The sequence below is a fragment of the Ptychodera flava genome, chromosome 5 (genome assembly GCF_041260155.1).
Source record: "Ptychodera flava strain L36383 chromosome 5, AS_Pfla_20210202, whole genome shotgun sequence".
NCBI lineage: Eukaryota > Metazoa > Hemichordata > Enteropneusta > Ptychoderidae > Ptychodera > Ptychodera flava.
Genome location: NC_091932.1, coordinates 12,769,726 through 12,785,261, shown reverse-complemented (window position 1 = coordinate 12,785,261; position 15,536 = coordinate 12,769,726). Strand labels below are relative to the sequence as shown.

At 38.5% G+C, this 15,536-nt stretch overlaps 2 protein-coding genes across 2 annotated transcripts; one reads left to right on the top strand and one right to left on the bottom strand.

Moving 5' to 3' along the window:
• Positions 1-310: 310 nt before the first annotated feature.
• Positions 311-7,656, top strand: LOC139133060 (uncharacterized). The gene is made up of 4 exons (XM_070699460.1): positions 311-1,140; positions 3,049-3,137; positions 4,402-4,495; positions 5,236-7,656. The coding sequence occupies exons 2-4, from the start codon at positions 3,104-3,106 to the stop codon at positions 5,456-5,458; spliced, it is 351 nt and encodes a 116-aa protein (XP_070555561.1). The 5' UTR covers positions 311-1,140; positions 3,049-3,103; the 3' UTR covers positions 5,459-7,656.
• LOC139133059 (uncharacterized) lies at positions 6,915-14,670 on the bottom strand. The gene is made up of 5 exons (XM_070699459.1): positions 14,375-14,670; positions 12,030-12,060; positions 11,594-11,734; positions 9,407-9,664; positions 6,915-8,014 (listed from the first exon to the last, which is right to left on the bottom strand). The coding sequence occupies exons 1-5, from the start codon at positions 14,402-14,404 to the stop codon at positions 7,986-7,988; spliced, it is 489 nt and encodes a 162-aa protein (XP_070555560.1). The 5' UTR covers positions 14,405-14,670; the 3' UTR covers positions 6,915-7,985.
• Between the last annotated feature and the right edge of the window lie 866 nt (positions 14,671-15,536).

The following is a 15,536-nucleotide window of genomic DNA, read 5'->3' as shown; positions in this document are numbered from 1 at the left end:
TCCATAGAGACACTGCTCGTGTTTTACAAGGATGTACAAGCTTGGCTTACGGTAAACGTTGACAAAAACAACATTTACTTGAAAAAACATGAAGGTAGTCTACACCTTATGAACGAGCATGGGAATTTCACGCGATGGTTGTGTAACGTGCAGGTTATGAATAACCATGGAGGTACCATGGAATAACTAACTGTGACATGTTGTAGCTCGTATGATCACGTCAAGAGCTGATTTTTTATGATTGGATGAATTATGTACATGTCTATTGTGTAGTCGAAGTCACGCCCTTTGAGGTATCGTTCAAAACCCCGTGCTAAAACAATACGAGACAAGACGATGACGGACGGCGATTTCGCTCCATACCAGAACACATCTAGTCATGGAAGAAGATGTATAATAGGCGATGGAACGTACAAGTTTTTCTACCTACAAATAAATACCGTAGCGTGACGTCTTTCCCGGAAGCCATATTTCTATGAAGAAGATCCCCAGTATCTTTAAGCATCACCAATACGAAGGAGAAGATTTCTCCCTTCTTTTCCACCAATCTTTGTTGTAATAAGGAAGGATAATCGACAAGCGAGTAGGTTCTCCATGCATCCCGGAGCTAATATGTGAAGAAACGTTTTGGCTGTATCTAGGCTATAGCAATACCCTTCAGAGTCTGTGTGTCGTATTCGGCTTACCAGCAATTTGTTGCAACCATCATGCTGCTTGGAAAATTTTGGAGATGGGATATTGCTGTCCTGAAAAATATTTACAGTGTAAAGGGAGATCTGTGCTTCCATTCTGTGGATAAGGTGACGTCCTGAAAGAGCTCGTCACACCTGACGGCGGCTCAGTCATGCAGACTCATTTACATATAAAAGAGTTTCACTTGCGTGACCCGAGTGACCCTGATGGGATAGGTCCTCAGGGCTTATGAATTATTCATAGTTCAAGAAGACCTTGGTTCGACACTGGTTCTTTCACTTTATTCAACAAACTGGCAACACCCAATCTGTTTTCGGCCATTTTGAATCGTGACCGAGTTCACCACGACCGTCTCATTCACAATCCCCCACTGTTTCCAGGCTAAACCAGTTCTGGGTCGATGTAACCTCCACAGCGTCTAGCCGTGTCCTTTTGATCGTGCAACAGGTAGGACTTGGTGTTCTCATATCCGAAATGCCAGGCTATATACGATGAAACGATTACCTATTTCCGCCAGCGGTATGACAGAGAGTGAGTTAAAATGGAGCATTACTTTTGTCGAGTGTTAGTTTTCAGTGTCCTTGCCGATTTGTCCACAGTCATATTTATGAATCCTACCGCATAAAAGTGTTGAGGGTCTGAGTTAAATCCGACGCGAAGCTGTGTGATGTACATAGTGTTGCCGATGGTGAGAAACGCAATGTCGGCTTTTGACAAACCCTGTATCGACAAGTATATACTAACACCAACACAAAACCAACCAAGCGTGTATCTTACTCATTTGAAGGGCCATACTTCAGAGCTCAGTGAGTGGTAGACAGGGAGACGTAAGTATCAATCATACGGATGACGTGCAACCTTAAAGGGTTCCTGTCGACGGAAAATACACTGTGTAGTGAACAATCTGATATATCCACATTCTCCACTGATTATGAATTAATTTTCTATCTCCTGGTATGCCTATGTAATATGCGTCAATATGAACGCCACTCTGTCATGCTTTCGAGCGAAGTAATGTCATACCTACCAGGAGAAATAGTGGCATTTGCTTCTTGTCACGCGTGGAAACGAACCACAAGATGACCCTAAACAAGATGGTACCTTTTATAATATCCGCAATTCTGTCAAAAGGTAGTACACAAGGGCAGGTATTATACTGTCGATAACATTAGATAAGTAGGTAGAAGTAAAATCGACCAATGGTTCAACATTTTACTTCTCTCTAAACATTGGATAGGTCTGTGTAGGCCTAAACGGAATGACTTTTCACACTCGTGTAGAGGATTGCTGATTGACCAGTTTCACCATATTGTCAGTCAAATAAGTAAATATCGCCCCTTTGATAAGATTGAAGATGTCCCACAAACAATTCGGCTGAGAAACTGGTGTTTTGCCTAGTAGGAAATGATTTCAAATGCCCAACCGACATTTCTAAAGGTTTACTATTTTAATAAAATTAATGCCCTCATAAGTCCGCTCGGGTGTGTACCACTTAAGTTTTAATTCTCGTGTTAGAAGAGGGGTTGGATATTCAAGCAAGCCCTAAGAACGAGGTCAAGGGTGCTCCCTGTGTCTCTTAAGGTACACGCTATGCCCACGTTCTTTTGTATTACGTTTATGTCCTCTTATGAGCGAGTCACAGCTATGGATAAGTATTCTAAAGTATACAGATGCATAATGACGTCTATACTGTAAACATCTGATCATCCAGGTTGGATGTCGATTGTCACAGCCAAACTTCACAGAAGTAAACAAAAATAAAGATATTTTACAGATACATCAGCAGCAGATAAATTACCAATGCCTTTCGAACTTAACACTTACAACGTTACTATTATAAATGTTTTTGGGTCTTGAATTTAACGTAATTTAGATCAGATATAATCTGAATATGTGGCTACCGTGTTTCGGTATATGTAGTGTGTGCAGTGTCTGTGAATGGACACTTTCGTTTCTCTCGGCGACAGTCCGACAGTAAAAGTTTAATGTCAGTACTGGCAAAAAGACACTGTTAACTAATTATCACTGATGAACTCGCGTTAGTGAAGCACATTATGTTATGTGCTTGTGCCGTTGTACAACAGTCCAGTCTATAACAAGGCGCCCCATTTGGCTTGATCATTGGTGCATACGTAAGATATAAAATGCTGTTTCGAGCTGTCATAGATGTTACAAAAATAACCTTCAACTTTTAAAGCAGGTTGATATTTGGATGGACTATCCCCGTAAAAGCATATGCATTAACATACTGTGAGTGCCTGTGGTCCTTGTTCACATAAACATAATGGTTTGTGATGAGAACTGTGTACATGAACTGATTGTTGGTTATGATCATTTGATGTTTACAATTCACAGCTGACCCGACAATCAGAACCCAGCTCCACAGAACAGGAACAAGGAAGAAGTGAAGATGGACCAAGCCAATCAGTCCAAAGATACCAAAGGTAAATTCCTCCTTGAGCAGAGAAATATTTCAACTGTATCGGTTATTTCAGGCGAAAAATGTTAGCTGACTTTCGCTATTCTACACATAAACTCAATATCGAAGTAGGTCGCCATTGTGAAACTTCCCGTCCATGAAAGAATATATATGTACTATAAATATTCAAAGAAATATAGCAATTGTTGCAAAATAAGTTCAAGTTTTATTTATTTATCCATTTTATGAAGTCAGTAAGAAGAACACCAGAAAAATGCTTATTTCACTGATTGAACAGGATGAAAGTAAGTTTGTCAATCTGCTTCCCTCAAAAAGTGAATATCCAATATCTCAGTTGTCATTGTATTTGTTAAAAGCATTCAAAAAACAAGAAAACGTGCCATGCTTAGCCGTGATTTAGTCTCATACTCACTGCTTTAGTATTTAGTTTCCTTTCTTTGAGCGGGACAGATTATTGTAAGTTAATTGTTTATTCATCTGTTGTCGTAACAGACAATCTTCCTTTGGTATTTCTGTAAAAATCTTTGCGATGGATTGAGGCCCAGCATTGCCAATGAACGTTCCTGTAATTATCACTATTAATCCAAGGGCAAAATATGATGTATCAGAATAAATTTGTGTGACGTGGCGTTTATCTGATCGCGTGAAGAAATCAAACAAAATTAGACCAAAAACACATCAACGATTGATTTTTTCAGTTTGGCTGGAAAAGCACCGCAATTCTATTCCAAGACGCAGATATGCATTGCGATGGGCGAAAGTACATTTAGTATTAGTGGAACACATGGTGTTGTTTTTCTCCACCTTCTGTTATGTTGTCGTAAAATTAATACAGATCAGTGGCTACCTCACATTGTTTTAAGGGAAGAACGATTAGGCAAAAAAATAAATTATACTGTTCCTATAACATGGTTTCCAAAAAAAAATAGGGTAGGTAGGTAGGTAGGTAAGGATTTTGTTTGCAACATATTTTTAAATATGCATTTTTAGGGGTTCAGGGCGATCAAACAATGGCCACAACATTTCCAGAAAAACGTACCATACATATAAAAGGAATAAAACATAAAACACATCCTCGTCCAAGCAAAATTCAAACCCCTGGTAACGAATACGTGATTTTACAGGTTTTTCTTTCTTTTCTTTACTTCCGCGTTTACGGAGCTCTAAAAAGTTTAGGGTCGGCAGGTAAAAATGGGGTAGGTCGGGTTATCGGAACAGCACATTTTTTTTCTTGACTTAATACACTTTTACTTTAAATTTTCCAACAGTGGTTCTCATATGGGTTGGCATAGGAGTGGCGGCGTTCTTGATAATCCTTGTCATAATTGCGTTGATATTACTGTTTGTTCGGGCCAGAAAAAGGTGAGTTGCTTTCTTGCCCTTCAAAAAGATTACCACACACATTTGACAAAACCAGTACGCTGACTGAAAAAATGTTTTACATATAATGAAGTCTGGTAGATTTCACACTTATAGATTTCACACTTATAAGAGAAAAAGTCCTACTCGTCAGAGTTAGATTAGGTGCAAAATCTTATTGTACCTATTGCAGATCGTAAGGGGGGGGGGCTTTCGCAGATATGATTTTTACTTTATTTCTTCAGGGTTGTGAAATGAAACTGAATTCGATAATGCTTATTTTGTCTATGCTATATACTACAAACCAGTCATTAAACGCGCAAGACATATTACACTTGTGATCGGTATTTTATGAGTCCAAAGGTCAGTATACAATTATCTCCAAACACACTAGGAGACTGTGACTACCAGTTGCGATGAGAAAAAATAGAGATATAACATAAGTAAAAGTGAGAGAAGAAGATGTCTCTCTTAAATCTTTGTATGGTGATATTAAAGGTATACAGTCACCTTTAATCTAAATATGCCCATATATCGTTAAGGGGCGTTCCTTGGTATTCAAAATGTACATGTGAGGGCGCTGTTTTTAAAAAGAGGCCACTCGCTTAAAATCTGTGATTGGTTAGATTTTCTCTTTCAATGGTAACTGTAGCAAAATTGGAACAGGTGACAGTATACCTTTAAAGGGCGAGTTTAATTTTCACTGATAGAATTTACTGAATTTTAACTTCTCTATTCCGAAGGTTTAAAGAACTTGATGAGGAAATTCGTATGAACAGTCTACGACGCAGCATCAAACAGTACGAAGGAAATATAAACGAAAGAAGCAAAGATCAAGGTTTCGAGGTGGCGACGACAGAAGAATTTTCAAAACACAACGCGGGACCAGCAGCTGAGCCTGACCCTGGAAGCAATGCGGAGAGCCGGGGTCACAATCAAAGCATCCAAATGATCAGTCAGGGATAGTGCCTGGATTCTGTGAAGTACAGAATGGTCTTTCATCAAACATGAAAGCGAATCAGCCACATACACATGACACCAACCGAAGAGTGACCACAGAGAACGCAAAGTCAAAGAATGGAAGGAAAGCAGAGAGACAGAGAGCGCGTCCTTCAACGTCCTCAGACACAGACTCGGATACCAAAGTGAATCTCATTAAACGAGGAAGGAAAAAGAAATCGCGCATGCGCAAAGAGGTAACATCAACGCAGTATTCGCATGAAATCGATACTAAATCTGAAGTCGCTTATGAAAGCTCGAATCATTTATCAAAGTCTCGCGACGGTGTCAAAGACGAAGCAAAAATGGAACCGGGTCGTAAACCAGGTCCTAGCAATGGTCAAACAAGGAATGCCAGCGTTTGTTAAGTTGTCAACCACACTGGGCGATAAAGCAAGTTAACATTGATATTTACAAATTATATTGATTCATACTTGGCGAATCACACAAACTATAATGGGCAACTACATATTTCAAGACAAACAGCAATCTTATAGTGGATTTATTAGGTTTAATTGCAGGGAGATGCACAGAGACAGACAGACAGACAGACAGACAGACAGGGACGGAGAGAGAGAGGCCATCGCTTTCTAATACAATGATTTCGCCTAATTTCATGCTGGTATTACTTGCAATATAACCCTGGTTGCCTTTTAAAATGAAAATGTTTATTATCAGTACGTGGACATCTTCAGTCTCTAACTTTTTTTTTGCTGAACGGAAAAATCATTTACGATTTCTGGCGCTTTTAATGAGACCAGCCATAATCACAGTAAGACAAAAATATAAATTGTGCTGTTCCGATAACATGGTTTTCAAAAATAGAGTAGATAGGTCGGCAGGGGTTCAGGGCGGTCAAACACTGGCCACAACATTTCTAGAAAAATGTATCATACATATAAAAGGAAAAAAAACATAAAAGACATCCTCGTTCAAGCAAAAATCAAATGCTAAGTAACGAAGGCGTGATTTTACGGTTTTTTCTGTCTTTTTTTACTTCCGTGTTTACGTAGCTCTAAAAAGTTTAGGGTCGGCAGGTACAAAGTAAGATAGGTCGGGTTATCGGAACAGCACAATTTTTTTTTGTTCGGCCTAATCAAAGAACAGCCTTCTGATCGTGGTCTAAAAATACATCTCCTGATAGGCGAGTGAGCGATAACGCTTGAGAGTTATTTTCGACGTCGACAATCTCACTATTCGGGGACCTCATACACAGTGAAATTGATGACGTTTACATCATCTATGTGCTGTCGTCATCAGTTCTACTACCTCGATACCAAGTACATCCAGGGCGGGACGATAATAATTGCTGAGAACTACATGATATATCAAATGTATTACCCAGTATTCATGCTATATATCCGACATTTTCAATTCTCGTGAGTTTCATCACAGTTTACAAAAGATTATGACACTTGGTATGTTATCCTTATTTGGTGCATTTATTAGGCAATATCAGATGGTCATACTTTTACAGATCTTTATAAACACTATCAACGCTCGGCGATTGCATACCAGTATATTGTAAAGAATTTCATTGTCATGGTTACCATAGTGTCACGTTTTTTACAAATTTTTCCAAAGTCTTTTCAAAGATCCCTTCATAAATACTTAGCAACAGGTTATACCATGCTTTGAATACAGAAAGAGAGTATCGTCTGCACAGAATCGTCCAGATATGACATATTTTTGTCAAGATTATGCAATATAGATACACATAATAAAGCAGTTACAGACTATCATTATAATTATTCATTATATAAAGAATGAATCATTTATCAAATTTAACGGGTTTTTTTTATTTCCATATTATATTTAGTTTTACTAAAGAGTGTATATTTCAGCGAGTTGCGCAGAAAACAGAAATGCGCCAACTCTGAAAGAAACCCATTTAATCACATTCGTAAATTTTACAATCTATGGAACTTCATTGAATGGTATTTGTGACAGAGAATAATGAAAGAACGTGCTTTGTTATCTGAGATGGTCTGCTCAAGTTCAAACGACCATTTTACAAACCGCTAACTTACATGGCGACTCTAAGTCTATCACTTACCATATTCGTGTTTCGACCTGTTGATTATTGGATATTCCATGTTGTATGCGGACTGAATAATATGTAAATGTGTGAAGAATAAACGTTACTGAATATTACCACATGAAAATATATCGCGTGATCATAGCCGTATATTGCTATTTTTAACCGTATTATTCATCCGGCCTTGATGTGAATCGAGGGTCCATAAATGTTCCCAGCAACATGACAGCATCAGTCTAACGATGTTAACGTGACATCATCAACGATTTGCAGAAAACATCCTCAAATGACCTTGATCTTACCAGTTCAGCTTTAGCTATTTCATAAGTGAATCATTTGAAACTGAAAATGAATCTGAAGCGATGGTCATAAGTCAGTACGGTGCTTTGGAATTACTATCGCAATGCGAATGTGACGAGCTCACCTTGGTGAGCCGATGGGCAGTGAGTGACGTCATCATGGAGCCATAAGAGAGCGGACAAGTTCTGTAAAGAAATAAAAGACAAAGAATAGTCAGCTGTAGCTTTTCACGCTCTTGGTACTATCATTGTTCTGTTTGTTAAATGCATGTAGTTTCTACTGAACTTCAAAGGTCATGTCAAAAAGCCTGTGACAAATTCATCAACCTAGCCCGTCTAAGTACACTCGGCCAATGTTATTCTTGACAGGTGAAGTCCTTTGTCGACAATAACATCGCATGTTGAGCACAGAGAGTTGTATTGGCAAGGCGTGTACCTTATCAACGAACATAATTTTGCAAGAAGAACAGGAGAATGCGCGATACAGTTGCAATTTTACAAATATTCTTTGTCCTGTCTCAGTCAAAAACGCTTTTCCAAATAAAATGGAAATTTGGAAAAAAAGTATGTATAAAAGTACGTTTCTATGATTTGTAAAACTGAACCACAGGGAAGCCAGGGAAAAACAAACAAACAAGCATGCAAAAAAAATACAAATAAATAAATGACAAAAAACCAAAACAAATATACAAACAAGCATACAAATAGATAAATAAATAACAAACAAATATACAGACAAGCAGAACAAATAGATGAATAAACAAACAAACAATATCATAGAACGTTGAATAAATAACAAACAGAAACAAACAAACAAATGCATACACACACGCACACACATACACACACACACACACACAACATATATATATATATATATATATATATATTATATATATATATATATATATTCATCTGTTTGTTTCTGTTTATTTATATATTTGTATGCTTGTATGTATGTTTGTTTGTTTATTTCTGTTTTGGGGTTCATTTATTTGTTTGTTTGTATGCTTGTTTTTTTTGGTTTTTCCCTGGCTTCCCTGTGACTGAACAAGTAATTAGTCCACATGTAGGGTCGTTGAGACGTGTACAGTGGCTCGGTAGGTTATAGCCGATTTGCATATTATAATTATTAAGAGCGACTAAGGGAGTCTGAAAATAAGGCTCTTGTGTATTGTCTGTGATTTCCATGTGATTCGGCCAACCAATGAGCTACAAGCTTTCAAGACGCTGCACATTGCCAGGGGAATCTTCCTGGTACGAATCAGAATGAGCCATGGGATATCTCAAACACTGTGGCACAAACACTGCGAGGTCGGTAATACATCTACATTCAATTTCAATCAGACCACAAAGTTATTAACAAAGGGACTTTGTAGCCCCGAATCACTGAAATTTGTTATAAAAAAGAGAGAAAAATAGATTGATCTATGTCTACAGAAATTTTCCCGTGCAGCATTTAAGTACCGATGATCCCTAGACAAATATGTCAAAGTATACACCAACATCGTGACAGAATCTGTGTGTTGCCAAGGACTTGAGAAATAGTATTGCGATTGAACAACAAGTCGAACGTACCGTCATATTTAATTAGCCCATCGTTATCCGTGTCGAGATCACTTATTATCTCATCCATTTCTTCATCTGTAAGTTGCTCACCAACTTGAGTCAGCAGCTGTCTCATTTCGGAAGTTTTGACAAATCCCTCGGAGTCTTTTTCAAATATGCGAAATGCCCGTATCGTCTCCTTGCTATCGTCTTCGCCATCTATCATCCTTGTCGCCATTATCGTCAGGAACTCTGGGAAATCTACGTTGTCAGTTTCAACGAAAACAGCTGAAATGGATAAGACAGGACGTGTTAAAAGAAATCTACCGGGCAATAAATATAGTATATTGATTATTAATCAATATATATCATTCTGTGCCAAAGTTCAGAGGTTGCCATAAAGCCATTATGGTGATAACCGGGAGGGCACATTGTATACATTTTGTGTATATATATATTTATCACATGAACTGGCCCGAATTCCCACCTGTGTGACGTAGAACAGGACGGATAAGAAATCCGAATTACCCCTGTTGTACGTCATCAACCGGAACTTTTTTCTTGCATGGTACCGTTCATACATGCGGGTCGCGACATGAACATAGACCGATTTGTCGTGATCGATGCCGTGCTCTCATGACACTTTTTCAAAAAAGGTGACCCGATAAATCCACACATGGAAATATAGAAGGCATGTCCAGCGAAATTTCGAGTCGCTAAAACTATAGCTGTTCCCGAGAATCGAATGGGGATACCGCCGATCCAGTCGAGTCGCCTCGTAAGGCTCAATGTGGACGTCGTAAGCTTACCTGGCGATCCCGGTTGGCGATAAACCTGAAATCTTCACCTCAACGGAAGTTCAACTGAATAAATGAGTACAGTATAATCTTCGGGAAAGCGACATACAGGCACAAGCATAAAGTCATTCGACTAACAACGATAAATTTCCTTCATCATACAAACAATTCCGTAAATTCTTGCTCGGAATCAAACCTGTAGCGCGGCGTATGGCTGTAGCGCTAGCGAAGACATCAAGTGTTGAGCTGTAGGCCTATATGCATTGCAGCGCTGTGGAATCCGATGTACTTCGAAGGTTGACTCAGACAACACTCAAAACAGAGTTTCCGTAAAGTAAAATTAGGATGTATCTACGGGTGAGATATATGTCACTGCAAACATCAAAGTCAAACATTGACGATCGGGATTAACGAGTTGGCACCGGCATGGCAGAGACCGGCGCGGTGACGGCAGCGTTGTGGGCATAAACCCGGGGCATAAACATGCAATGAGGTACACGTGTCATCGAACGGAATCAAAGTTTCGCGCTCGCTACGGTCGTAAACTTGTGTGATATTTTGAAAAGCCACGGAATCTCTGAGAATGAGATTACTGTTTCGATCGTGTCGTTGCATTTACTTCATAAATCTATTTGTAAATATTCTGAATAACTCTGAATACTATGGCTATCCGTCGCTAGCACGATGAAAGTTATGTCCACCGTACCGATGGCCGACTTGCCTTGGCATCGGTACAGCGCGAGACAATGATTGACAGGTTCACGTGACAGAATCCGTATGTCTGGTTGGTGGAGATACCATTTAATGTAGCAAATTTCAGCTTGATGGGATTTATGAATGAAAGTATCTCCTGGGTGACGGGCCGCTTTACTCTTTAAATGAAAGTAATCCGCATAAGTAAAACACAAATCGCGACGAAATTCGTGCAATTTGTTACGATAATTTTGATCCATTCACGTCAAAAGAAAAATAAGGAGACTGTTCATGTGATAAATATATAATCCCATGGTATTTTTCTCTGTTTGACGTCATCGTATACTCGTGTTTTTCGCGGAGCCGCACAACTTCTCGCCTTCGGCTCGAAGTTGTACGGCTCCGCAAAAATAAAGAGCAATATTACAATAAAGATGAGAACACATCAAGTATATTTGGTTCCTATTATTCGAATTTCACGCATAAAAGCGATCTTTAGATAGACAGATTTTGGAGTTAAATTTGCACCTGAAGCAAATTATGATAAATCTCCCTATCTGACGATCACGTGTATGCGTGAAACTCGAGTAAATCATTTGATTTCGATGATTTTGATTTTTCTATTAAACTGAAACCTCAATAGTATTATAATTTACTGGAATGTCCTTGTTAAGCAAAGTAAGTGCCCTGGGTGTGAAATTTCTCCTTTAAAACAGTACATACTTACCATCTTTTCTATTTCGAACTATTTCTCGAATCTCATGTTCCGTGATCAAAGGCCCCATAATTCTGAGCAGAGTTTCCAGTTCCCTGACGGTGATAGCGCCATCATCGTCCTTGTCGAACAAAGAGAATACCTCCTTCAACTCTTGAGTGAAAACAAAACAAAACAACACAAATGCTAGTTGACTGTATTCTTTTCCGTCGTTGGACAGAATCTATTCGTTTACTTTTATAGGAGAATAATCAAGAAGAATTTGAAGTAAATTATATAACCACAAACACAAATGAGAATAAGGCTATCAAAATCGGTCACAATAACTCCCTTCCCCCAACCCATTTATTTGACCATTTTGCAAGCATGCAAGAGAGAACAGGTATTTTAAAACATAATATCGGTCCTTCATTTGTCTTCAAAAGCTCTGAATCAAGCTAATACTTACTTGATATTTGTTTTTCTGAAAAAGTCTTGCCCTGTTGAGAAAAGACACAGTAACATTGAGAAGACATGATAGCTTTGCGATAAAGTGCTGCAAGTTCAGGGCTGCGAGTTTCTTAAAAGTAATATTTGTAGTGAACATAAACCATTCCCATAAATACAAAATTACCTTAATTATTTATCAACCATGACGGTATTTTTTCGCAATTGATCCGCTCTTGTGTTGCTTCGCATATTGAACACGCCTTTGAGGGCGCTACTAATTATAAAGAATTTATCGATGTGCGTTTTAAAGCCCCAATAGCTGCTAATTTTATGCATTATTTTCATGATTTTATTTTCAAACGAGAGTTGGTTCGTTTAAATGTACTTACTGAAGGATGTGTATTGAAGTATCACTGCTCGCTGATTTGGACCATGCCTACACGTTTTAACAGGTTTAATAATAAACGGGTGCCGCACCCATAAAATGGCGCCCCCATGGGAAAATAGAAAAAAACAGTATTTCCTGCACATATACATCGTGATCATAACAGAAACAAGCATATATACATCGTGATCATAACAGAAACAAGCATGATGCCATTTACTTGAATGCACAACACACGATGGCTAACATTTTGTTGTTGTAATCTTTATTTTCTCTGTCATATGATTAGTTTTTGAAAATGGCGGGAAATCTAGAATGGCGTTAAAACTTTTGAATTCACATGCCACTCTTGACACTCATGGCAACGTTATACACTTTTTCAGTCTCTAATGGGTCTTATTCAAAGAAAACTCTTGGAAAACTAAGGATATTTTGAGATCAATTTATTAAACATTTGCAGCTATTGGGACTTTAAGAATACTTGACGGTTAATGCGCAGCGTCTCGGTATCTTTCGGGTAATTCGTTGGTTTGAACTTGTTTTTTTAATTAATTGTTTCTAGACAGCAAATCAAGTCATTAATGATCTTAGTTTGAGTCCCAAAGTTGCTGTCAATATGACAATCTACCAATCAGACACAAAATTCCTAGTGCGCATTGCCAGATTATGGACTAAACGTAATATTTAGTGCGACGGGTCGGTAAACAGGTTGACAGTACACATATTTAACCCTGAACAATGAGAAGCTGCTAATTTACATTAAATATTATTCGACGCCTACGCTGACATATACACCATGATATATGAGAAATATTGTTGATATTAATAACGCGACATCAGCTGGCTAATTGTGTCACGTGAAGATATATGTACGCATATCTGTGCTTGAAAGTGCACCTTTGCAATTCACTGTGTGTGTGTGTATATATATATATATATATATATATATATATATATATATATATATATATATATATATTATATATACATATATATATATATATATATATATATATATATATATATATATATATATATATATATATATATATATATATATATATATATATATATATATATATATATATACACGGTGGGTCACTGGATACCCGAGGGCAGGGAAGTTGATGAATTATAATTAAGTCACGTTCACTTATGAAGCAATCTTGCCGGAATTGCTAAGCTGACAAATACAATCCACCAAGAGAGAAAATTCTACTGATACAGATTATAGAAAATCCGCCCCCTAAAAAAATCAGGGGTTGTTGTTTCCTTAGATAAAGAAATGTCGTTTTTAATTAACTGATCAGCACACATAAAAATATGCATTCCATGAATTCCATACGACTCATTTCAATGCCTAGGTTTTCTTCCTAAGGCGCAGTCATTGACCTTGCGATGGTGTTATAGCCTTTTGTTTCGCAGTGTAAATACAGATTGTACCTGCACACCAACCAAGGTCAATACCGATAGCTCGACAAACACACCGTGAGTGAACGAGCAATACGAGAACGCTATCATCATACTAATGCACACATTAATTGGACGCACTTATACAATTACAATCGCCGGAATATTAGTTGTCCCTATTGAACATTTAGTCGAATTCGTTTCAAAAATCGACAATATATTATGAATGTTATGTAACCCTTTTCAGTATTTTATAGTTCCCTTGTCAAGACATGAATATGGCCTTACGTTCCGTTACGTTAATATGGCTACATTCTGATTTCAATCGGACGGACGGAGACAACATTTAATTCGTTTAATTTTCGATGACAGGTGATCTAATCTAACAAAGGTCGATGGAGATCAAGGGTCGACCGCGTGACTTGACTTCTGCATTTTGCATCACAAGAATGAAACGGTGCCAGATAGACCTACTCACAGGACTTTGAAATTCGTACTGACATATACTCTCTGTACTGCCAATGCCAAAGTTATTTAACGCCATTGTGAGGAGAGTTTTCACAACCTACCTTTTGGGGAGAGACAGTATATCCGGACATAGTTTGATATCTGAGACTGGAGAACTCGAAAACTGGTACAACTCGAAGGATTTCCAGATCGCCTCACCTTGCCGTGCACCACGATCAGCATATCACTGCAAAACACCCATATTTTCCAAATTCCTATCGCAGCTGCAAGTCGCCTTCGTAATAGCAGACAAAGGCGACGCCGTTGCTAAATATAATACAGGCAATTTCTGAACAGACAATGGAATGTACCATCTATTATTTCCGGGCGGCTTATAGCTTTGACGTGACTCGAGTCTGGGCGTGTCCCTGGTGGACGAACGCATGCCGTGAAATTAAATATACCGATTATGCAAATTACATGTTTATCAATAGATACGCTAATAGTTCTGTAAATAAATTTTCAACATTCTGTTGGATCGAGGAAAATCTATTACAGTACCTGCAGCTGGTACATCGACCAATATGGCGCGCAAGCTTGACAAATTGCACTGCAACTCAAGCAATAGTTTATTTCGCATTAATTATACCGGTCATTAGTCTGTCGTTACACGTCTGAATGACATTATTCAGCTCATCGATGCGTCAAGGACTAATAACGTATCGGCTTTCCACTGCTGCATCTGTTGGCATCCAGAATGACATTACAGCTGAGAACAGCGACAAACCTGTTCGCGAGAAAGACGTTTACGCAACCGTCTGTGGCAAATGGGCGGTTATTTCGTATATTCGTAGCATTTGGCGAGGAAATGGCGAACAGACAATCGCTTATATATCATCCCAAGGTACTGGTAGTAGGCACGTTTTTATTTGTTTGTTCAGTCGACAACCCTGGAAGCCCTGGGACTTCCCCTGATGGACGGAGAGTAGGGTTGGGGTGTACATTGAGTTGCCAATTAGGCAAAAATTCATATGGGGGATGGACAGATTTGGAGATATACAGAGGGGCAGCAGTTGAGATCTGTCGTGGACAGAGTGCTGACGTCGGTGCCGTTGTTTTAGCCAAGCAGAACAGACGTCTCTTACGCTAAACTCGACAACGGACGAGTTCTTGCCCTTCAAATTAAAATTTCTGTGCAAATAAAAAGTTTGAAATCGACGGAGAAAGTTGTAGCGTCTTTGATAGAAAACTTATCTGCTAGTCAGATATATCACATTTATTGTG

Coding starts and splice junctions, on each gene's coding strand:
- LOC139133060 (XM_070699460.1), top strand. CDS start 3,104: ATGGACCAAGCCAATCAGTCCAAAGATACCAAAG. Junction 3,138..4,401: donor TCAGTCCAAAGATACCAAAG/GTAAATTCCTCC, acceptor ATTTTCCAACAG/TGGTTCTCATATGGGTTGGC. Junction 4,496..5,235: donor TTTGTTCGGGCCAGAAAAAG/GTGAGTTGCTTT, acceptor TCTATTCCGAAG/GTTTAAAGAACTTGATGAGG.
- LOC139133059 (XM_070699459.1), bottom strand. CDS start 14,404: ATGTCCGGATATACTGTCTCTCCCCAAAAG. Junction 11,735..12,029: donor TTCAGAAAAACAAATATCAA/GTAAGTATTAGC, acceptor TTTTCACTCAAG/AGTTGAAGGAGGTATTCTCT. Junction 9,665..11,593: donor AGTTCGAAATAGAAAAGATG/GTAAGTATGTAC, acceptor TATCCATTTCAG/CTGTTTTCGTTGAAACTGAC.